Source organism: Scheffersomyces stipitis, chromosome 2 (genome assembly GCF_000209165.1).
Source record: "Scheffersomyces stipitis CBS 6054 chromosome 2, complete sequence".
Taxonomy (NCBI): domain Eukaryota; kingdom Fungi; phylum Ascomycota; class Pichiomycetes; order Serinales; family Debaryomycetaceae; genus Scheffersomyces; species Scheffersomyces stipitis.
Window position 1 is genome coordinate 798757 of NC_009042.1, and position 24122 is coordinate 822878.

Below are 24122 nucleotides of genomic sequence, written 5' to 3' on the forward strand. Positions count from 1 at the left end.
TCAGTATTGAATCATATAGATTCTTTGTTGCTTTCTACTCTCTTCTACTATCCATCTCCTTTACTTTCGCCATTGTTTCATTTTCTCTTTCTTGCTGGCCTTCTAGTATATTCTATTCTTGTTCTATTTCTTCCTCTTCTGCTCCTTCTTCTTCTTCTTCCTCCTCCTCTTCTTCCGTAGGGAATAACTCATTAATTTTTTCAAGAATATTGTTACATATCTGTTCATCAAAACGTTGGTCACATTCCTCAACTATCGAATACAACGTGACCATGGATCTCGGCAATGAGTTGACAATCTGTAATTTTTCAACTTTCATCAATTCGTAATTATTCAAGAATTGCACCAACTCAGAAAACTTTTCTGTTGAATCGATGGAAGCAGTGGCAGAGTTGCTCACGTAAGACAAGATGTCTCTGGTAATCACTTCCAAATTGACTCCACAAGCTGCAAACCTCTTCTTGTTCTTTCTCTTATCGTTGTGAAGATCTTGTTCATCTTCTTTGGTGAAAGTCCAGTTGTATTTCTTTTTTATTTCCTTGAGATGTTCTGCAACTTCGTAGTTGGAAAGAAAGCTGTCACGCTCCTTGAGGACCTTCATTCTACAGTGGTTTAGCTATTCAGCCTCTCTCTGGCCAGTGAAGATATAGTTCATAATTGTCACTTCTAGAAATCAAATCCATCTCATATTGAAGCCGGTGTGCAGGAAGTGAATAAATATTTGTGTGGAATTTTTGTATGGAATTCAAGGTGCTCTTAGAATATCAAGTTTACATGAGATATCAAGTGAATTGGACATGGCTGTAGATTTCATTACAGAGAATTGAAAGGTGCCTTTTCCAGTCTAAAAAGCGTGAAATTCTTTCAACAGTTCTTTGTCCAATTTACCCTTCCTACTTAACACTTAAATGTCAATTTTGCATACGATCAATTTGTATCTACAATCAGTTGCTGTGCGATTTTATATTCAACGTTAATCTCTTTCTTCTGTTCTTCATTACTGTAGCTCGGCATGTCATGACGAAGATTGTGTTAGACCCTGGTGGTTTGCAAAGACAATTTCCTGACTCGGTGACTGTGAGAGTCAGACTTATAGTACAAGTTATAGAGTATAGAGAAGAAGACGCGGTTTTGGTAGTAGGCAGAATGCCCAATTTGAAGGGACTCGTAGAAACCACCGAAGAGTCAGACTTTCTAGACGTTGACATTCGCCCAGTTCTCGGGGATTTGAAGCCAGAAGTCACGTACAGCGGAACGTTGGTGAACATCGAGGGTTTGTTCGATGGAAACGATCTCTCCGTATTTGCTTGCTTTCCATTGTCAGTTTTCACACCACAGCAGCTCCAGACTTTGGTGCAAATGAGTACATTGGCAGATTTGCCATAAATCAATCCTATAGTAGTATTACGGCACTTGGGTCTTGTGTTAGATAGCGAAGGTTCGAAAGCATTGTATTACGGTATAGCATTGGGATATTTATATAGACCCTTATATATTCTACTACTTTATAACTAGTAAGTAATAATTCTATGTTCATGTCTTTTGGCTTCTATTCTTCTCGTCTTCTCTACATCGTATCTCCAATCGCCAACTAGAGGAGTATATCTCGTCGTTGGGGTTAAGAAGGGTTCATGTTATTGAAGTGGTTGTTTTCACTTCCACTCGTATTGTTATTGTTATTTCCTTTAGCCATGTTGCTAGTCATTGTGTTACTATTGTCCACATAGCCGGTGACATCGCCGGCATTGACATTATCCAAATTACCGTTTTCATTATAGTACAGCACATTTTGGTTCACAACTCCCTGAACAGGATACATGGCTTGTGGTGCGCCAAAGAATTGGTCCCAAATTATTTCATTTGGCATCTGGCGTATCAATTCAAATGCTTTTCTTCCTTCACGCGAGTTCATCGTTGAGCTGGGAAGCATAGGCGTACCCCCCAACTCTAAGTTGGTGGCTGGAGGGTTGCTGATGGAACCAACAGGAGTGATTTGCACCACCGATCCAGCAGGAGTATGTTTGCCAACAATACTGCTTCTCCTGGAATTTGTAGACACTGGGGACAACGAGTCCAATTCCATGAAAAAAGTGCTTAAATCGTAGAGTGGAGTATTCAAAGGATGTTGAGCCAATCTTTGGGCCAAGTCCTCGGAATTCATCCATTCGAACGTTGGAGAAGGTGAACCGTTTCTCTCTCCAGATTTCATTGGGACCGTATTCTGTTGCAGAACCTGCTGAACATGTGGACCGTTGTTGAGACCGTCTTGAATAATATTGGGGCTGAGATTGCTGAATGGATTGAGATCATTCTCTCTCTGTCTCTGGCCATCAAGATCTTCATCTTGGCTGATAGTCTCTATGAGTCTGGTAAGGTTGGAGTTGACATTTCCGTTGTTAATCTTCGGTAGCACATCTTTCGAGATATGAATCAACGATATACCCTGTACGCTTTCATTGTATCTCAACTTGATAACAACCATTGTCAAACTTTGAAATACTTCTACACAGTGAGAAGCAGCCTCGCAGCTGTCGATTAAGGAATTGAGCACATTCAAACAATCAGACGATACTCGTTTCACTTCATGCAATGGCTCATCGACTCTGGCATCTTCACTGTTGTATATCGTGTGTAGATAGGATGTTCCTGCCATGAAAATATTGTGGACTGCTGCCCACGTATAATTGATACTCTTTGTTGAGAACAATTGCGCATAACAATTGATCATCTGCTTGGCAGCATACTTGACTTGTGTGTAATCGTTAGATGAAAGCTTGTAATTTTTGGGGGACAAGCCGTGGATCATGAGCTTGACATGATAGTAATTCAAATGGAAGAAGTTTAGATTGAAGTCACAGTTCATTTCTTTACGAGATTTAGGGATATTCTGCTTCCAAAGACCGAGCCTGTTCAAGATCGATTTCTTCCAGCTATCCAACCCATCGTAACGACGAGGCAATTCGAAACTAGTATACAAAACCTTTTGCACTTCTGACTGAATCTTTCTCATCTGAAGCATGGACAAAAAGACTGTCTTGTATGAGGGCGTAGAGTTAGCAAGAAGTGAGAAATCCTTGATCGTTTCATTGGGATAAACTAGAGAATCGTCCAATACTGTTGGGAAAGGCGTATTGATGCTCTCGTCAGGAATTCCCACGGGACGATCTAGATAGAAACAGATTTGTCTATCTATGCAATAAGTACACCAAAAGAGCCTTCTTCTTTTTTCCTTAGTGAAGGAATCGATATTATGGGCACTTGATGAGTTGCTTTCGTTGTGCAAGTCCAAATCTACACAAGTTCTCAATGCCGATCCCATCGTGTACCAGACACCAGGATTTGAAGGTCTCATGGTAGAATATAATGAATATGTTAATATAGCCAGCAAGGATTCAAGTTGATCTGTAGAGCTATTCACTTCTTCGAAGTACTTGTTGGCTGCAAGGCGAAACGACTCCGAGATGGAAATCGGGTATTGTAGATGATTCACAGAAGACGCTATTGCGAAAATTATGTTTAGGAAGAAGAGTCCCTTTCTATATTGTTTTGGTGGAATAATAGAGTTGGAAATCTTTTTGATTTCGTCATTGGAAGCTTTGCTAGCATTTGTGCCCAAGATTGACTGGAAATTGTCCTTATACTGCTCAAACCACGGTGTCCACGGTACTTTCATATTTTCGTTCTCGAAGAAAGCCGCATTTATAGATGTATAATCTGACGCAATAGACACTTCTTCATAGTTGAAGTAGCCGTAGATAGGTATGAAGTATTTGGAGATGAACTCTTCACGATGGAAAATTGGCAACTGAGGATTCGCCTGGGTGAAAAAGATCAGAATGAACTGTAATGCCGTTGATTTAGGAGGCAATATCGCTGGTAAAATACCGTTGCTCGGATCCGTAGTTGCACCTGAGTTATTGGCAAATCTCTTTGAAGCTAGAGGATGCTGGAGGTTAGAAAGTGACCTTTTCTGTATTTTCACAGCTGTTGACATCAAACGTGAAAAGGCGATACTTGGTGCGTGTTGACTTTCGTCTAATGTGTGTATATCAGTCTTCTCTGAGCTTATCAGAATGCTTTTCACTATCACCAGAGAAGACTCACAAGGAATACTGCCCTTTGAAAGGACTCTATCTTCTACTTTAACCTTGCTGTTGCGAATTTCGGTTGTTTCCTGATCGTCAAGTGTGATCCCCTTGTCACGAAGTCTCTGCTCGAGCATGTTCACTCTATCTTCCAAATACATCACGTAAGATCTAGGAACCTCACGGCCTGTTATGGGATCAAGGCCAATACACTCTGAGCCAGCCTTTTCACACTTGGAACACTTTGGAAGTCGCTGATCACATTTCACTTTCTTCTTTCTACACCGCTGACAGGCCGATATAGACCTTGAGATTCCTGAATTAGATGACGAAGTTGGTTCCGCTAACGGAGCTGGAAAAGATTTCGGAGAAAGTTCTTTCTCCGCTTTGAATGATAGTTTTCTTTTTTTGGGTGCCATATGGATTTTTCAATTGAGACAGCTGGAAGTCGTCAAGATATAAACAGGATAGCAAATTGCAAAAATGGAAGAAGCTGATCTGACTAGACTTTCATCAGATCGTAGATGCGCAACAAGTGCTAGATATTACAACAGTGCGAATTGACTGATAATGTGTGGAAATTAGCTTTGGGCTAATGCCAGGGTTCTAGAAGGAGATATTCACAATAAAAGTCTACAATATAGAAACAAATAATTAAAATTATATAAATCCATGAACGAAAAGCTTTGAAAATCTTGCTTTTATGTATTTGATAAAGCAATACCAAACACCAGCGGTTTTTTAAATTAGCCTTGATTTAATTTTTTGCTAGAAAATATTATCTTCTCGTAATTAAAAATATATTCACTGTATTAAGCTTCTCGAACTTTAAAAGCGTGCGTACGATATTATTTAAGTACCAGACTATTTAGTCCTCTGATTTCAAAATGCATAAGTAGAACAGTCCAAGGAATATATGGACTTGGCATGCTGTGCCTTTCTGCGCACGACGAGATGTTCTGTGATGGCTTGCCTCCTCCGACAATTATCCTTTTGAATCATAACGCATCCATTTGGATTTTCACCCAATGCAACCACATTCTAGTCTAGTATTACTGGATTGAAGCAAAAGAATACATAATGGAATCATATAATTAGTTAATTAAATTACAGAAATGAAAACTTGAGAAGCAACTAACTTTTTGGCTGTCCTCGAATGAGGAGACAAAGAACGATGCGTCAACAGTGTCAATGTTTTTGTAGATACGGCTGCATTTTCGTCGTTTATCTCCCACCAGCGAGGAATTTTAACATAACCAGGAATAGCATCAAGTGATTTCAGCAAACAAAGATAGTACAAGAAGTTACTTTTACAAAGAAATTAAGACCCCGCTCCGCAACTGAAGTATGTGGAGTCGAAGTAGAAATACAAAAATGAGGCTTGACACTTGCCATGCCAGCAATATGGACACCAGACCACGTCCGGTAACTAATGTTAAAATTAACATTAGGCATTAAATGAAGACTTGCAAATATTAATTACGCTTAAACTTTTCGTCCAAGTCAGAATCACGACAGCAAAATTGAACTTCTCAGTGAAGGTGCTTGACACTTGTAGGATCCAACTTGAAGCTGCCAGCCAACTTTGGAATGAACACTTCGTATCCGGTTGTGGGTGCATCGTAGTTGTTTGGTTCCTGTTCCACGTGTAGAGTAGTAACAAGTGAGTCGTCATAGAGTGGATATTCAATAAAACGTTCATTGGCAGTCTTTTTATTGAGGTCATTTTTCGGCTCAGTTCCGTCGTCAAATACTGGACGTGGGAACTTTCTTACCACCTCTTCAGCAGAATCGCTGGTGATTTTAGTTTTGTACTTGGACTGTTTGGCGATGATGAGATCTGACCAGTTTCTCTTGTTCATGAACTGCTGGTTTTCTCTGGGAGAACCGTCAACGTCATTGAGGAAAATGGGAACAATATCCTCGTCAGTGACACCATTGTCGAAATGGTGGATCTTACTTCTACGGTTCAAAAGCCCAGCCATGGCATCTGGAGGAGGAGCATTGATAATCGCCGATGAAATGATGTTGAAAATCAACCGAGGGTCGTATTCCGGTCTCAGAGCAATTTGCTCGTTGAGTTCTTCGATATTCTCTCCCTTGATCAAATGGGCATGTGGATGGTGATGCCATTTGGTCTTGAATCTGCCGATAGCACATAAATGTACATCACCTGACAAGATTGTGATTCTGACCCCGCTTGAAGCACCAAACTGGAGTAACTCATTGATGAAATGGTTACGCTCCCGTTTGTGATGTTTTGAACACCAATGGTCATTCAAGTCGTCCAAGACTTCGATATCACCGTCAAATTCATTGACCAAACCCTTGTTGATGACACCTTTAGCAGCCAAGGCACGCACAGGCTTTAAAACTGTTGAGGTCAACAACCATTCGAGCCAGACAAGACGAGGATAGAAAATGGGAACACCAAGCATCACAAGCAAGTGCTTGATCTCAGGAGCTGCCGCGACTTCCTTCTTCAATCTACTGAAGATGTTCTTGTATGAGGAAGGAGAAACTACTTGTTTCAACTTTCTCTCGGTTCTACAGTCCACACCTACCAAGCCGATTTCCTTGCCAAGACGAGCATAGACGGAGTGGTTCTTTTGTTTTATATAAGGACCCGGTCCAGAGCCAAGGATCCAGCTAGGGTCGCTTTCGTGAGCTTTCTCCTCTATGCTGGTGTGTTGCTGAAACAACATATAGAATTTGTAAGCTACCGTTCCTACCGTAGAGAGCACTGGAGAAGCCATGGTAGAATCATGGTACGAGCCAAACCCATCGATGATGTCGTGGTCATCAAAGATGTTGACAGAGGGAATCTGGGCCATAGTTAACGGAAAAAGTCGCTGCAAGGTTTTCCCGTTTTTTCCAGTCCAGAACCCCTTACCAAACCAGGCCAAGTAGTGGTTCAAGTAATAATTGTTCAATTCAGTCAACAAGAGATCTGTAGCTGCCATATGCTTCTTTTTATGGGAAGACAGCTCGGTCATCCATCTCAGCAATTCAGTCGAATTTAACTTGACAGAGTCACAGTAGATCTGGTCACCTCCTCCGAGCATGACGTGGTAGTGCTGGTCGCTGTGTTTGGCCAAGACGTCATACCAGAGAGAAGACTTGTATTCGCTGGTAGAGGTAGCAAGTGAGAAACCGTTACATGAAAAGGAAACAACATTCATTGATTCATCAACAGCCGGAATAAAAAACTGGAAGGACTGTTTGTAGTGGTTGTTAATGAAATACTTCACATTCTGTTCGTACAGAGTCAACTGCAAGTCGATGTCGTATCTGAAGAAAGAGAAGCCGTCTTGCTCGTGGTAATTGGTACCTGGAAACTCGCCGGACTTAACTAAGTCAGCCGAGCCGTCTTTTTCAGAAGCAGGGCCGATCTTATACGAAACTGGAGGGACCACAGAATCTTTGTTGTCCTTCACAACGATCATGATAGATCCACGGTAGTTGGTCAGGCCATTCTCCAAAGTGCCGGCGAGACGAAGAATTGGTCCACATCTCACATCAAGACCCCCTAGAGGCTCATCGATAGGTGATTCGGCCGGAACGTTTTCTCCGCTTAACTCGTTGATTTGACGGTAGTCAGCTAGCGGAATTGGGGCAAACCAGTCTGAAGTTGACGGGACAGGCATCTGAAAAGGGTTTTATAGCAGTGATTTTTCAATTCCGACGAGAGTAGCAAGCCTACAAATAGATGTGGAATGTAGGCAGAAGCTTCAGAAAGTAGCAATTGAGTGCAATTGAGGACAATTGGTAGCAATTGAGTTACGCGAAGAAGAACCGTAAGAAAAACCAAACCAAACAAGAAAGATGAAATGAAATTAACAGCGTATGACAATGAGTTAACTTGGAAATTACACAGGCACAAACTCCTCGAATAGAATCGATTACATAGGTAATTGTTCAAATGCAGGCGAGAAGATGAGATGAAACGATGGTGTACAGTAAGGGTCTGGGGTAGGGATGAGATATGTGGACTTTGCGAGAATTAGAACACAATAGCGAAGACGGCGGCTTAGGCTTTGAAGAAGGATGGTATGGATAACGAGTGCAATATAGCTTGTAGCAGGGTGAATTGGCTGGTGAGAGAGATAGAGAAGAGTCTGGAGAGAAAATCTCAGGGAGTGAGGATGAGATACAAATTGCTGATAAAAGTGAAAAAGTTAGTACAGTTTAGAGTGAAAACAGTAGAGATTATGAGATCCATTTACATTTGGGATAATCAGAGATAAAGAGAGCTAGTGTGGTTTTTATAAGAGTACTTAGAAGTATTTAATAGTGATTGGGAGAAGTATTTAGTAGCAGTATCAGTAGTATTATTGGAAGTAGTTTTGGTATAGCAAAGAATCCTAGAAAATAAGAGGAAAGCCTTTCAGTGATAAGTTCGGGAGACACGATCACGAACGCCAGACCCAAGCTGATAAACCCCGCTGAACACATCCTTTGGCTGGTGACGGACTCTACAGCATCTCCATTGTTCGGAGCAAAATATCTAGCTCCAGTGAGTGTTATCACCATAAAATGACTAAGATAAGAGGTTCGTGTCACAATTCCATTTCACAGTGAGGAGATACCCCGAATGAGGCAACCATCTGGAACGTCTGGTGCAAGAATCTGTGTTTCCCATTCTGGGCAAATTGAAGAGGCTGAGGTTTTAGGAATGAACTGTTCCTGAACAGGGAGACAATGGACATGAGAATGCTTAGGAGAACTTTAAGCCCACCAGTAGATATCGGTGATAGCCTCTGCAAATGGTAGTCCAGTAGAGACTGGCTCACATCTACCCTTTAGTTGAGCTCTCGCCAACACTGGAGATCACACTGTTCGGACTTTCCATTAAAGCCATAGAGATTAGGTGTTAAGTGTACAGATAAATGTTTAAGGAAGCAGATCCTGACATTTCTACACTAACACTCGTATACTAATACTAATTTGTACAGAAACTGTTGCACGTACAGAAGACTGCAACTGGAACAAAGATTTGGTAGCTGATATTCTTGCCTTAGGCTTACGTAGTAAATTGGCTCATCTCTACAAAAAAGCTAGCGACTAAATATCGACAGACTCTCATTCAAGTAGTTCTCCTTCTTCTCAATTAACGACGAAGAGTTTTCATTTATCCCCCGGTTTTTGTGTCTATCTCTAGTGTCCAGCTTTAGCTGGGTTTTCATACTGCAACAAAGTCTTTTTTACACAGAATTCACAAGAAACACAAGAATTCTCCGGGCTATACATTTTCGCCATCTCCACATGGCTCCCTTATCGCACATGGCAATTGTGAAACCTGGTGGCAGCCTGTACAGATCTAGCGATAATATTGAGAATTCTCCGCCAAGTCTCCCTGGTGCTACCGAATCTTTCTCTATCAGGACAGAGTGGAAATGTCTCACACAAGACAAGACAGACTCGCCGTCTAAAAGCTAATTGGACACGTTTCATCGCCGTCGTCTTAACAGCTACTGCTTTGTATTCTTTGTATCCAACCGCGAATGGTGAGCTCGTCTGCTTCATTCTGTTTCTCATTATTGTATTGTTCCATTCTTTCCCTCCATTATTCTCCCTAGACTCCCCTCCATCTCGCGAGGCTGGGTGTGAGCAGAATTTCACCATGCGGTGCGGCTCGTCTATCTGCCCGGATGTGAGTTCCGGGGTTCGCCTCGCGCAATCAGCGCAATAATTTTTCTCACGCATGCATTTTCACCATAATAATCTCAATTAAGCATAGCGTATCTAATTAATGCGTCACGTGCATCGCCCTCGGCTCTTGTCGCCCCACGCTCCTTGCCAAGCTTAGCAGTCATCAATTCTACCACCAGATGTACAGAAAAACCAATTTGTGGATATTTTCTGCCAGCCTGCTCCTATATATATACTCTGGAGAATCTTTATTGGCCAAAGCAGTTTGGAACAAAATATCCAGCTTAACATTTGTAAATATACCGTGGATCCAAAGCGTTTTCAAAGTGAGTCCATCGTGATTTGCACAACTGACTGAGTCTCCTGAATCTCGTGATCTTCCCCGTATCCGACTTCCGAGCCAGGTTTGTGTACCATCCCTTCCCCAGGTTTATACACTGAAAAAGCCATTAGCCGATTCCAAAGCTGATAGAATCTTTGGCCAGAAGCGTTTCCACTCTTCCTCGACAATCGTTCAGATAGCATACGTATACTGAAGTTGCTATTGTTGCTATCTACATCGGCTGACTGTCACCTTTCCAGTCTCTGCCCTGTCTCCCCACTCTAGATCAGCTCATCTCGCTATAGAGTTCCTGGCAACTACCAACAAATCCAACACACTACAGACACTTTCTTTGCTACCAGAAACATAGTTCTATATCACAATCTTGCCATATCAAGGATCATCACCATTACCAACACCGTCTTGTCAGAATCTGTTGCACAGTCTGCAAGCATCTCCTTATCTTTTAATGACTACCCTAGTTTCCCCAGCACACACCCAGTTTTCCCGACGGGTATCGTTCAACAATCTTCACCATGATGACTGCGACGGTCTCCAGAATGCTTTGGCCAAGCCTACCTCTCCCAAGAACTCGCTTTCTGCTGCTGCTGGCCCTATCGACGTCACGTTTGGATATGGTTCAGCTGTTCTAAACGACATCCAAAAGGCATACAATAATTCGACATATATGCCGGTCAAGAAGAAGTTGAGATTGCCTGACCCTCCATCAAAGTCGATTCTCAAGAACAAGGTTCTGCCACAACAGCTAGAGTTCAATGAGAAGAACGGAATCAACTTCGACGACTTCCTGGATAAGACCATCAACTATCATGAAGATCTTGACAGCGCTGTAGACGACAGCGAAGAACCAGTCTCCTCTGGCAACTCTCTTGTAGTCCCTGGAGCTGGAGCCAACAAAGGCAGAAGAAAGTCGTACTCTGAGATGACAAATGAAGAACTCATGGCTCTAGATCCACAGTTCCAGACAACTAGATCGAAGACCCAAAATGTGGACAAATTCAAGTTCGACTCCCAGAAGATGTACTATTTGCCAAGTACTCGTAGAAGCAGTACAGCAGCTGCAGCAGCTGCAGCAGCGGCCGCTAAACTTGTAGAATACCCTACTTCCAACGAGAATAACTACAACTCAATCTCTCTCACAGTCAAACACGACCAATTCGACACTATTCTCGTCAATAGAACGCTTCTTAGTGTTATTTCCGGTCGTAGGCATACATGGAATGCCTTGGATTGGTTGTTTTTGATAGACCAGGATGGTCACAAACTTGCCCACCCAGACCCTTCTTCTTCGTTTCTCACAGACGGAGATTATCTCATAATAGCCAGTATCATTCCAGTCAAGTTTATCAAGGAATTAGCCAAGAAGAACCGCAAACAGACACTCGACGAATACTTGTATAACAAGTGCGAGAAGCTACTTAATTATATAATGAGCACTCCGATGCTTCGGGAAAGCAACTTGAAGTTGAAGATCACCGTAGAGTTCATCCCAGACATCGAGGTAGACTCCAGCGTGTTCAAGCCCTGTGTTGGCAGTAAGTATATGTTGCAGCACTTGTTCAAACAGTACCAGCCCAACTTGATGATAATTGGAAACAAATCTTCTAATTTGAATTTCAAGTATCCCATTAAGATCAAACGTCAGAACGAGCGCGACGAGTACTTGATCAAGTTGAGCTCGTACATCGTGAAGTACTCGACTGTACCAGTAATCTTGGTAGGCAGTAGCACTAAGTTTCACAATGACTACTACCTGGCTCGTGACACTGGTCCAGGCTTAAAGTTTGATGTGGATGGACACTTACCAGAACATTTCCGTGCCGATAGCTCAGATGCTCCAAGACCACCTGTGATAACGCTTTCAACGGATTCATCCGATTCATTAAAACTCCACAAACTCGACACAGACTCGCTGGATGCTTCTTCCATCGAGTCAGTTGAGTCGTTTAACGGTGATCAATTGGATGCACAACGCGACTTTGAAGAGAAGCTTAAGCATATAGAAGAAATTCCCAATAACTACGAGGACAAATTCAGGGACATTATTGCTTTGATCTCCGACAATGCTTTGAATGAGGCAACCAGCTACTTGAGTGCCATCAGTTCAAAGGATGACTCTGTCAAGATTAATAGCAAGGTTCATGCCATCTACAGGAGCCAGACTACGTCTGCCATTGGAGCTCAGACTCTCTACCATAATAATAACAGTCACGATGACGTCAGATCGACAAACTCCAACGATCGGATCTACAAAGTGAAGTCAATGATCAGTTATAATGAAGAGGACGAAGCCAAAAATGATAAACTTATCAAACAGTTGAAGCAGAAGAGGAGAAGTTCTGCCTCGAAGAGCGTAAGCGGAGTCAGCAGCTCATCTGATTCGTCTTTAACAGCTCCAAAAGAAACTGAAGCTCCTGGGAAGAAGAAGTCAATCTGGAAGAAGTTTGGTTTCAAGAAGTAAAGAAGTAGAGGTTTACGAATGACGAATTATGAATAGTTACAAAATTTCAAGACATGATTAATCGAAGGGACATCAAAAACAAACTAACAGTAATAAAAGTCTAGCAATCATCAAGAAATCGAAAGAAATTATCATCAAATCGAAAGATGCATTAACGCAAATGTGCTGGAAATTGCACATGATTTCATATGTATAAAGGGATTTTGAATTTTGGTCTCTCTGTGTTATCCATTTCAATTCAGTATCCACATCTTAGAGTTTATTTTCCATTTTGTTATCCTATCATCATTGCTAACTCAGCCATGATTATTATCTATTGTCAATCTTCTCAGTACATATCCTTATTTATTATATCCTTGCGTTTCTAAGTTATGGAGGGCATATTTTTATTACAATATTTAATATAGGTAGTGTTTGAAGGTAAATGTAGGAACAGACAGAGAGTCGAGAGAGGAATTTATTCAATTTGTGTGATCTGTGGAAAGTTTACAAGACAGGGATGAAATTTTCAGAACTGGATCTGGGATATTTAATAACAGTAATAGCTTGGTAATCTAATTTTCAATTAGATAAGCTACTTGAATGAGGTTTTGCGTAAACGCCACATGATAAGTCAATTCCGGACACTTGGCTCTTGGCGAAGGGCTATTTTTTGAAGCACAGCCCCCATCGAAGGTTTTACTATGGCCAGATCACTTTATCTTTCGTGGAAATCCGAGGTGCAGCTCGTAAGTCGCGATAGAAGAAGTTTTCTGGGTTGGCTAATTCTTCCAGCACTAAACGCCTTCTTCGGCACAACCGGGCTTTGTTGAGGCTTTGTATGATTCCACTCTTTTAGCAATCCTGAGACAAACCAAAAATTAGCACAACTGTCGATTATTCCCATAACTAACAAAAATATAGGAATGTACAGTTGAAAATTTGTACTAAAAAAAGAATGGACGAGTCCGGAGTCGAACCGGAGACCTTTCGCATGCTAAGCGAACGCGCTACCAACTACGCCACACGCCCTTTTCTGTAAGTCAATGCGTTCAAAATCATTTGTGAGACTAAATTATCACGTGTTTTACAAAAAGGTCGAAAAAATGGCCGATCCAGGGCCGTTTTTTGATATCTGTGAGTCTCCCAGTAATCCACATGCTAAGATGAGTCGTTTGACAACTCTTAGACTCTCCAATTGTGCTGCTGGTTATGCATGAAGCGCACCAATTATGACAAAATCCCTTATTGAAGCTTTGGGAATGTAAATTTTTCGTTGTTGAAAATGTCGCGCAATGAGGAATCTGACGACATCGGGCTCTCCTGGCTCTGCAGCAGATAAGCAGGTTTACTCATTTCCTATAAAAGTCCAAAAGGAAAACCGGTCTCTCTATAAAGGTTTCCTTCCAAGTATATTAGTAGCTGGTTGCGACAGAGAAGCTATTTTTCAAACTATATGAAATAACTTAGCTGACTCTAAGTGGTCTCTGTTCTTTACTTTGCAATTTGAATTGCTACCATATCTTGAAATTTCGCAAATTCTGAGCTGGTTGCAAAATTTAATTTCTCTGGCGACATACATTATATTTCTTGTTGAGTCTGTTTCTGACGTATTTCGTACGTTGGATAGGTAGATCTTCACCGCCTACAAAACCAATGTCGTCAACATCGTATACAATAAAAGATGTTCATAGTGAAATATATATATGAAAAAACAAATACTACGGCTATTTAGTTGCCGCAACCTTTTCCAACAAGTCGACAATTCTAGCTGAGTAACCGTACTCATTGTCATACCAAGCAATCAACTTGACGAATTGAGGAGAAAGCAATATACCAGCCTTGGCATCGAACACACACGAGTAGGTGGAGCTGAGGAAATCGCTAGAAACGACGGCTTCGTCGGTGTACCCAATGATGCCCTTCAAGGCACCTTCTGAGGCTTTCTTCACAGCAGCACAGATTTCCTCGTAGGTAACTGGTCTAGCCAATTTCACTGTCATGTCGACTACAGAAACATCCACGGTTGGGACTCTCAAACACATACCAGTCAACTTACCATTCAACTCTGGAATCACCTTTCCGACAGCCTTGGCAGCACCAGTAGAAGAAGGAATGATGTTACCAGAAGCGGTTCTTCCTCCTCTCCAGTCCCTTTGAGATGGGCCGTCGACTGTCTTTTGAGTAGCAGTGATAGAGTGGACAGTAGTCATCAAACCTTCTTCAATTCCAAAGTTGTCATTGATAACCTTTGCCAAAGTAGCCAAACAGTTGGTGGTACACGAGGCATTGGATATGATGTTCATGTCAGGAGTGTACTTATCTTCATTCACACCAATAGCGAACATTGGTGTATCTGGTGTGACAGCAGTGATAATAACTTTCTTAGCACCAGCGTCTATGTGCTTTTGTGCACCAGCCAACTTCGCAAAGATACCTGTAGACTCAACAACATAGTCGACACCTACCTTTCCCCAAGGGATATTAGCTGGGTCTTTCTCTTGAAAGGCTCTGATCTTCTTCCCGTTGATAATGATGTTTTCAGCATCAGATTCAACTGTGCCCTTGTATCTGCCATGGGTAGAGTCGTACTTGAACATGTAGGCTGCATAATCGGGAGCAATGAAGGGATCATTAACAGCGACGATATCAATGTCGGGTCTTTCCAAAGCGATTCTTAACACTAATCTTCCGATACGTCCAAACCCATTAATACCAATTGTAACCATCTTGAAAATTTTATTTATATTACTATAATATGTGAACAGTGATACTGTAGAAGAAAATTTTCAGTAAAATGTAAGAATAAGATGGCTGCAACATAGTCCTTTTATAGAATTCAAAAAGGGAATTGGCAGCGCAACAAATATTTCAACTCGTTTTTATCCTCTCCTTCTCCTCTTCTAATACTCCTAGTTGTATTTAGATACTGCGCCACATGTCTGGCCATTCCCATGGTTAAGCTTAGAGTTAATTCAACTTCTGGAGATTCAGTATCTGTACATGACTCATAAAAGCTTTCAATATTTCCCTTTTCTACACTAGAGAGACATTGAACGGCTTGGATATAAATCCCTCAGGCTCCAAGTGCTGTGGGAGTCTCCTGGTAAGGATCAAGTGACGGACAAATGGCATCCGTTGATTAGAATGCATTTCAGGATGGAACGCACTCAATTGAACTCCCACTACTGCTGAATGCGACACAATGGAGACAGCAGCTGACTCTACTTTCCCGTTGGCCCGGACGTTCATGTGGTTGTTCCGGTCATACGTTTCTATTTATGTAATTTTAACCTATTAAAGATGAGATTCGCTTAGTAATCTAACGAGGTACTTCGATTTGATTGTCAAGGATTGCAAAAAAGAGACAGGTGAGACACAGTTACAAAAACGGCTGCACTGCATACATGCATAAAACAAGATCCTTTTCTGGAGCAGGTGGATAAGGAAGAAGCAGAGAGTCCCACCAGAAAATGTCATCAAAAAATGCTAAATGGCACTGGCGAAGTTGAAGATTAGGCTTACTTGTTTGTTGTCCAATGCCGCATGTTTTTTCTATGTTCCCTCCAATTTTCCATATGGGTTAGATGATTTATATTCTCTGTAGTGAATAGGTTGGACTACAGAACATTCATTCGGAAATAAAAAAAATAGTAGTTCGAAGAATAGTTCTTGTAGTCTATTAGGAGTCTTATTCAAATACTATCTGGAAAGTTCCCTTCCGTCAATGACATTATACCATGGTTACACCATGTATCTCTGGCTCTTGATTCGGTATGCTATTAATTAGAAGTACTATAATTCAAGAAAAAAAATGCATTTTGCATATCCAGGCCAAGTACTCGCCAGGATGGGCAATAATTGACCGATGAGCGTCTTGGTGAAGCGAGCTTACAAGGCTCTAAACCATTCCGACACTCATTATTCCGAATAATTCGTATAATTAAATTCCACAAACCAGAGTCGTTGAAGCCAACTTTCCATGAGCCCACAGACTGATTATTCTCTATTACGTGGTCGGCCCATTCTGCTCCCTCATTCAACTTCGACTGGGCCACTGTAGTATTACTACTGTCTACATACGAGGCTATGTTTACTGTTCCGACAGCGTCAGCACAAGTACCACCAAACCCAACAATCCTAGTGTTTCCAGGACACTCTGCACCACCATGAGCACAATTAACATTCAATGGGTCCGTTAGAAATGAAACGTCAGATCCGATCAGCTTAATAGCAGATCCGATTTCTTCTGAGCCGTATGACAAAACAACTGTAAGAACTCCTTCTTCATGGCTCTCTTGGTAAGGTTCTCTCCTTCTAAAACGATTCTGCAACAAGTGACTATTATGGTAAATATAGTGGAGCTTGTCTACGGAAATCTCGCTGTGTTTGCTATGCACTGCGTTTATACCACATATTATTTGTTCTTTTATCTCATCGGTGCTATTAGAGTTGGTTTCTATTTGATACAAAGTCATACTGTTGTCGCTGTAAGAAGCATACCCGACAGTATAAATTTCTCTATCACGTATTAATAGTGCGTCTTTGCTATGAGGATCCCAGTTCAAGTTGTCTGGGTCCAATGCTGCAGCGTCATTTATAAGCCTCCTGTTCTGATTGAAGGTCTGTGCAGATGCTTGCACTATGTAGATAAGCCCCAAGACAATTGTGCCTATTTTCATTATGATTGAGCCTGGATTCTACTTGGGCTAAGCGAAAGATATTGTTGATCAGCTCAATAACTCATAAGAAGTCTTGGTAATTAAAGTCCTTCCATTTGGATTGGACCAGGTTGTCGTTGTTTCACTTCCAGAACTCTCCACTCAATACAATGTCGGTCAACGCCTCTACGACATTGTCACCGATTCAGTACCTACTTCCAGAGATGCTGTAATTTTTCGAAACCTCTTCTCCATCTTGAGATGGAATATGAGGTTAAAGTCTTCAATAAAGAGACTGACTGGTCTGAAGATCGTCGACGCATGTCACCCATTCTCTGATAAAGAGGCGGAAATGTTTGTATATGGCCGACACAGGAGGTTTAATTCTTCTGGGTCTTTGCCTATTGTATTCTACCTGTAATGGGTGTAGGCAATTGTGATACCCAACGGATATACTATTTTTCTCTGTCTATGTCTTATGAAATTCTCTGAGTCGTTTTCTTTCACTTTCAGGATATTCTATTATTTCTTAATTTTACAAAAGTAGACGTTCTTTGAATCTGATTGTTGCAATCAGATTGTGGAAAGATTGACAATATAAAGAATATAGTAAAAATTCTCTTTGTTGAAGTATTTATAACAAATGTATCTTACAATTCAACCAAAAGGGCTGAAAGAATGTTGAATGAAACTACATAGAAGAATTATAATCTAGGGACTTTTCTACTATTTTATAACTGTTTTGTAGTATGCCTTCACCTGCTCTTCACAGTATGCCCAAGCTTTATCTACATTTTCCTCGAGCTTGATATCTGGTCTGATATCACCTAATCTACCGAAGGATTGATAGTATTCACCTTGGTTTTTCAACTCAGGGTTCAATGCAGCATATAATTCGGTGTATGCACCATATCTGGGATCATGAAGGACCCAGGGTATGAACCATTTCCAAATACCACTAGCATGTCGTTGAATATCAGTGTTGAGGAAGCCTGGGCACAAGGAAACGGACAACACTCTATCCGCACCAGGATGATTCTTGGGCCATGCAATGGCTTGCATGATGTTGACCGCTTTACTTTGGCAGTAGAGTACTCTTGGTAAGTGTGGAGTGTCCACAAAGTTTGGGTCAGCGTAGTGAATTCCTCTTTCTGGAGACTGGAAGTGTGCCGAAGACGCCACCCACACTATACGAGACTCGTATGGTTTGTTGGTCTTCGAAGTTTCGATGACAAGTGGATCGAAATACTTCTGCAACAAGTGTGGTCCAAAGCAGTTTGTACCCAACTGTAATTCAACCCCCTGAACTGTCTTAGAACCTACTGAAGTGCCCATGACACCAGCATTGTGAATTACAATGTCCAATCTATTTTCCTTGGAGAGGAATTCGTCAGCAGAAGCTTTGATCGTGGTCAAATCACCCAAGTCAAGTTTGATGAAGTGAACATTAATACTACTTTTGTTGTACTCCTGAGCAACTTCAAGTTCCATTCTCCTGATTGCAGCCAATGCCTTTTCCTCACTTCTGGCAAATATGTAGACCTTAGCATTGGTAGACCCAGCTAAAGATTTAGCAGTTTGATAACCAACACCGGTATTTCCACCGGTGACAATTACAACCTTCCCGTCGAGTTTAGGGTATTGCTCTTCGGTGTAGGAAGGATTTGAGGGAAAATACCCATTGATCATTGCCTTCCATCCGAGAAGACCTGGAAATGGTATATTTGGTGGTGCGGTACTCATCGGAGACTTGGTCGCTATTTGAATGCTCCCTCCCTATAAATGCTTAGACCACTACAATGGGCAATAATAGGATTGAGTCCGCTTGTTTGTTCAATTTGCATAAAACAAAAGTTTTGTTCCCCAGAAGTTTCAGATCCTATAAAATTAAAGTGTGGAGAATTCGTACTGCAAGCATTCTTCAATTCTTCACTGATATTTTGTATCCAAACCCTGAGCTAAGGACCAAACTTGATGTTATATTCAAATAGCTTACTGAGTATGGCTCTATTAAATTCGTTCTATCTAAGAAGTTAGATATCAATTTTGAAAATTCACCGCACAAGGAATTAAGACAAGATTCACGGTTACGCGGAACAACCCGTACGAAAATCTACACTCCCTCTTGAAATTACGGTCTGTGGTATTTCGAAATACGGAACACACAGAGGAGATTTAAAGTCTTGTAGTAAATATGAATTGTGTTCAAAGATTAACTGTGCAGCAGCGAAAACCTTATCATGCTAGCGAAGGATAAAACAATATAATATTGAGGACTGAAAAAATATAAATTTATAAAATCAATCAATGTTCAAAGTCACTTCTTATGTCTTTATGTTCTTGTATTTATGGACTGTAGAAAGGCTTGATCTGTTCTTCACAGAATGCCCAAGTCTTGTCAACATTTTCTTCCTTCTCGATATCGGGTCTGATACCACCGAGTTTGCCGAAGGACCAGATATGGTTTCCCTGGTTTGCAGCCGTTAACTCAGGATTCAAAGCAGCATATAATTCCGTGTATGCACCGTATCTGGCATCATGAAGGATCCAGGTCAGGATCTTTTTCAAAATAGAACCAGTATGTCTTTGAAGTTCTGTACTAAGGAAGCCTGGGCATAATGAAAGCGACAACACGTTTTTAGCTTCAGGATGATTCTTGGGCCATGCAATAGCCTGCTGAACATTGACAGCTTTACTTTGACCGTAGATTCCCATTCCTGGGTAGTCTGTGTCCTTGAAATTTGGATCGGCGTAATTGATTCCACCCTCTGGAGCCAGAAAGTGTGCTGTAGAAGCTACCCAAACCACACGGGATTCGTAAGGCTTGTTGTTCTTTGAAGTCTTGATAAAGATAGGGTCCAAATACTTTTGAAACAAAAAGGTTCCAAGACCGTTTGTACCTAATTGTAATTCAAAACCTTGGGTAGTCTCTGAACCCTTAGGAGGGGTCATGACACCAGCATTATGGATGATAATATCCAATCTATCTTCCTTGGAGAGGAATTCGTCGGCAGAAGCTTTGATTGTGGTCAAGTCACCCAAGTCAAGCTTGATGAAGTGAACATCAATTTTCTTTTTATTATACTCTTTGGCGACCTCAAGTTCCATCTTCTGAATAGCTGCTAATGCCTTTTCCTTGTTTCTGGCAAATATGTATACTTTAGCATTGGTAGACCCAGCTAAAGACTTGGCAGTTTGATAGCCAACACCGGTATTTCCACCGGTGACAATTACAACCTTTCCGTCGAGTTTAGGGTATTGCTCTTCGGTGTAGGTAGGCTTGCAAGGGAAAAAGCCATTGAAAGTAGATTGCAATCCGAGAAGGCCTTGACCTGGAGTTTTGGGTGGTGCGATAGTCATAATAGATGATTGAGTGTTTGGTATACTTAAAAAAGTTCTGACATCCCACGAGTATCCAGATTTCAAACTAAATATATAGTTCGACTCGGCGATAACATTCTAACAGCAAGAGTGCACGGATTTATCGAACTGAAAGTATGCTCATATTCGCAGCATTTCGGAAGAATTTTTTTGTACTTTATATTATCCGATCCTACAAAATATCCCGTTCTTCGGTCAAAATTGTTAGGCTATGGATGTTCAATATTAGTAAAAGTTTGTCATACTCCCCCACATGATGCAATTAAAAGGCTGTGGTTGTCTGATCTTCTCATAGAGATAGTTCTGCCATGTTGGTTTATTTTTTGCACCCATTCCTGCCTGGCGTCTTCTCATCGCTATTGTTCTCATCAGAAATAGAAGTGTATTAATACTTTTCACTGTGCATAGAATACTCTCTCTACATACATAGAATAACGAAGATTGTTGGTTGGTAAGTTAATTGAGAAGTAAAACAAGTTACAAATACTTTTCAACTTGTTTGTCCAAGAAGTCCCAAGCCTTAGAAGTATTAGCTGGATCTTTAAGATCCTTTCTGTTGAAGCCAATCTTTCCAAAGGAAATAACATGAATGCCTTGGTCCTTGACTGTGATGGAGGGAGATAAGGCTGCAAAGAGTTCAGTGTAAGCACCTTTTCTAGCATCATGTAACAAGCCGGACATGATGCGGCCCGCGGTGCCTGTGTGTCTTTGTAAATCTGTCTTCAAGGCGCCGGGGCATAAATTGAGACTGATAACGTTAGTTGCTTCTGGATGGTGTTTGGGCCATTCAACTGATTGCATGACATTACAAGCCTTGCTTTGTCCGTAAATCCGCATGGATGGGAAGTTGGTGTTTCTGAAATTGGGATCTGGATAGAAGATTCCTCCTTCGGGAGAAAAGAAGTGTCCGGAAGATGCAACCCATACAACTCTGGATTCTCCAGGCTTGTTGGACTTAGACGTCTTAATGAATAATGGGTCCAAGAATTTCTGAAACAAATGTGGTCCTATGGCATTCGTGCCTAGTTGTAATTCAAAACCTTGTGCTGTCTTGGAACCCTTTGGTGGGGTCATGACACCAGCATTATGGATGATAATATCCAATCTATCTTCCTTGGAGAGGAATTCGTCGGCAGAGGCTTTGATTGTGGTCAAATCACCCAAGTCAAGCTTGATGAAGTGAACATCAATTTTGTTTTTATTGTACTCCTGGGCGACCTCAAGTTCCATTCTCCTGATTGCAGCCAATGCCTTTTCCTCACTTCTGGCAAATATGTAGACCTTAGCATTGGTAGACCCAGCTAAAGATTTAGCAGTTTGATAACCAACACCGGTATTTCCACCGGTGACAATTACAACCTTCCCAGTCAAAGAGGGATAGTCTTTTTCTGTAAGAGTAGGTGGACCTGGCCAGAAGTTATCGGTGATTTGCATGAATGCGCCCCAGGTCATACAAGGAACTTTGGGCTTTTCGTGAGACATTGTGTAATACGGCTTTTGATGAGTATATGATTACAGTTCTACATTCTATATTTACCAATGGTGAAAGAGAGAGTCCTTTTTATATGAAACCAAAAGTCGAGAATATGTTTGGTGAATCTTTTGAGTTGCAACCATCGGCATTTTGGAAACGCATTATTTCAGCCGCTTGCCAAAATTAACCGATAAAACCAATTTTCGGAACTCTTGGCACAGCTTTTTTTCCATCCGATTGCAAAAAGTTCCTGGAAGAGAGAAGTTTCGGAAAGCGGATCTTTTCTTTAATTTCCGCGCGGTGGGCGGCTAACAATACTAAAATATTTTTCACGCATCACGTGAGATATGTCGCTTTGGCCAATGTCGTACAGAATGTGGAATGTCGCACAAACTGTCGCAGGCTATCTTTTCAGTCAGCTGTTTGTCAAAAATGTGAACTGCGTAATTGTGAGAACGCGGACCGTGATTTACAGAGACAAAAGAGAGCCTCAATTCTTAGTTAAGCCAATAGCTTGATCTACCCCACGTTAACGAGTCAGGAAATACAAGACCCAATCTCAGATATGAGCCGTATAGTAGCACACGGCGCTCGTATAAACAGGCAGCTAGGCGGTTGCAAGAATGTCGCAAGTCTCGGGATATCTCTCCGATACTACGCTACCAGATCCGAGCATGATTCTCCATTTGATCATTTTCCCATTAGAAGGAAACCGTGGATCTCCTGGAAAACAACTGCAGTTTTCTTTATTGTAGGGTCGTATTTCGCCTACAATGAGACGTTGTTCAATACATACGAGAAATTCACAAGTCTTGATGAAAACGACAGACAATCGAGCGACATTTTACCAATGCAGTTGGAGTACAAGTTGAAGAACTTACCGATCTATCAGCAATTGGCACACCCAAAAAACTCAAACAAATGGTACAAATTACAGTCGTGGGAAAATTTAGACCACAATGTGTTGGACAACCAGACACCGGACTTCAGCGAGGAAGATAGGCGAGACCAGGCTGTGAAGAGCCAATCAGAGTACGCAGAGCCTTCGTTGACAACTCTGACGTTAGCCAAACCTGGAGGAATTCTTATTAAACCTGTAATATTTCACAATGTTGAGACAAACGAAGGTGTTACAATTGTCCATGCTGGGTTCAGATTGTGCGGATATCCCTTTATTATACACGGAGGTATCATCGCGACAGTTCTAAACGAGACATTCAAGAGAAATGCATCTTTGACACTGGAAACAAGCTCCAATTTGAAGGACGATTTTAAGGTAGAGAATCTCACCATAAACTACAAATTCCCTACGTTTGCTAACCAATTCTTGATCGTCAAGACGAGAAAGAAGGAAGGTGTAGATACGAACGACAGGAAGACTATCACTCTCGAAAGTGTGATACAAGATAAAAAGGGACGGACTTTAGTCAAAAGCGAGGCTCTTTTGCACGATACCGGAAGAGCTACCAATAGGATCAAGGAGCAGGAGAAGCAAAAGAGCTGGAACCCTTTCAAGTGATCTCTTGTAATTGTTGAAGCATCCACTTGCAGAGTTATGATGGCAAGACAAATGAGGCTGTAATACTAATGCAATTGAACTTGCGGAAATAGGTTGATCTACCAAGGTACCCCAGCTTCATTACAAAGATACTGTTGCACTTTACTAAATTGTCTATGCACATTGTTCAAAGTTCGAGACTTGAAAGATCCATGGACACAAGCACGGCCATATTAGCAAGTACAAGAGATTAATGTGATACTACAGCCTTAACATGCGCTATTAGCTATATTTTGAATTATTAGTCTTTGGCAATAAACTTCTTTAAATTACGGTCCTTGGCGTAATTGACCTTAATAAGTTGGGACTTGAAGATAAATTAAAAGTAGATACATTACAAGAAATAGCACAAAGTTCCTTGCTGAAGCGATTACGGAATATGAGATTTTTTTCCGAATAAAATTTAGCAGCGATCCACATTTGGCTCATTTACGAATCCCATTTGCTTTCAAATTCGTGTGTATTTACGAATTTCAACTGTAAATATTCCAAATATAAATATTCACTTTAAGAGTGATCAAAGGAGGG

The 24122-nt window shown here is 41.3% G+C and overlaps 9 protein-coding genes across 9 annotated transcripts; 2 read left to right on the top strand and 7 right to left on the bottom strand. All coding sequences in view use genetic code 12, as the record gives it.

The window, feature by feature from the left end:
* Positions 1-193: 193 nt before the first annotated feature.
* On the bottom strand, positions 194-601 carry PICST_54117 (predicted protein; the record flags this gene model as incomplete). The annotated part of the gene is made up of 1 exon (XM_001382888.1): positions 194-601. A coding segment is annotated over one exon (408 nt), but the record flags the coding sequence as incomplete, so codon positions are not given.
* Positions 602-2476: 1875 nt separating this feature from the next.
* PPR1 (Fungal specific transcription factor) lies at positions 2477-4405 on the bottom strand (the record flags this gene model as incomplete). The annotated part of the gene is made up of 1 exon (XM_001382889.1): positions 2477-4405. A coding segment is annotated over one exon (1929 nt), but the record flags the coding sequence as incomplete, so codon positions are not given.
* A 755-nt stretch (positions 4406-5160) lies between these two features.
* Positions 5161-7892, bottom strand: PICST_87049 (predicted protein). Its single transcript, XM_001382890.1, has one exon. It carries the CDS (start codon positions 7730-7732, stop codon positions 5618-5620), a length of 2115 nt encoding a protein of 704 aa, XP_001382927.2. The 5' UTR covers positions 7733-7892; the 3' UTR covers positions 5161-5617.
* A 2636-nt stretch (positions 7893-10528) lies between these two features.
* On the top strand, positions 10529-12541 carry PICST_34948 (predicted protein; the record flags this gene model as incomplete). The annotated part of the gene is made up of 3 exons (XM_001382355.1): positions 10529-11840; positions 11988-12246; positions 12304-12541. 3 exons carry the CDS (start codon positions 10529-10531, stop codon positions 12539-12541), a joined length of 1809 nt encoding a protein of 602 aa, XP_001382392.2.
* Positions 12542-14192: 1651 nt separating this feature from the next.
* TDH1 (Glyceraldehyde-3-phosphate dehydrogenase) lies at positions 14193-15274 on the bottom strand. The gene has a single exon (XM_001382891.1). It carries the CDS (start codon positions 15247-15249, stop codon positions 14248-14250), a length of 1002 nt encoding a protein of 333 aa, XP_001382928.1. The 5' UTR covers positions 15250-15274; the 3' UTR covers positions 14193-14247.
* Positions 15275-16264: 990 nt separating this feature from the next.
* On the bottom strand, positions 16265-17202 carry PICST_29665 (predicted protein; the record flags this gene model as incomplete). Its single annotated transcript, XM_001382892.1, has 2 exons — positions 16265-16299; positions 16416-17202. 2 exons carry the CDS (start codon positions 17200-17202, stop codon positions 16265-16267), a joined length of 822 nt encoding a protein of 273 aa, XP_001382929.2.
* Positions 17203-17907: 705 nt separating this feature from the next.
* RDH1 (short-chain alcohol dehydrogenase) lies at positions 17908-18924 on the bottom strand (the record flags this gene model as incomplete). Its single annotated transcript, XM_001382893.1, has 1 exon — positions 17908-18924. The coding sequence occupies one exon, from the start codon at positions 18922-18924 to the stop codon at positions 17908-17910; it is 1017 nt and encodes a 338-aa protein (XP_001382930.1).
* Positions 18925-21039: 2115 nt separating this feature from the next.
* RDH2 (short-chain alcohol dehydrogenase retinol dehydrogenase Protochlorophyllide reductase) lies at positions 21040-22044 on the bottom strand (the record flags this gene model as incomplete). Its single annotated transcript, XM_001382894.1, has 1 exon — positions 21040-22044. One exon carries the CDS (start codon positions 22042-22044, stop codon positions 21040-21042), a length of 1005 nt encoding a protein of 334 aa, XP_001382931.1.
* Positions 22045-22601: 557 nt separating this feature from the next.
* PICST_66879 (predicted protein) lies at positions 22602-23865 on the top strand (the record flags this gene model as incomplete). Its single annotated transcript, XM_001382356.1, has 1 exon — positions 22602-23865. One exon carries the CDS (start codon positions 22602-22604, stop codon positions 23553-23555), a length of 954 nt encoding a protein of 317 aa, XP_001382393.2. The 3' UTR covers positions 23556-23865.
* Between the last annotated feature and the right edge of the window lie 257 nt (positions 23866-24122).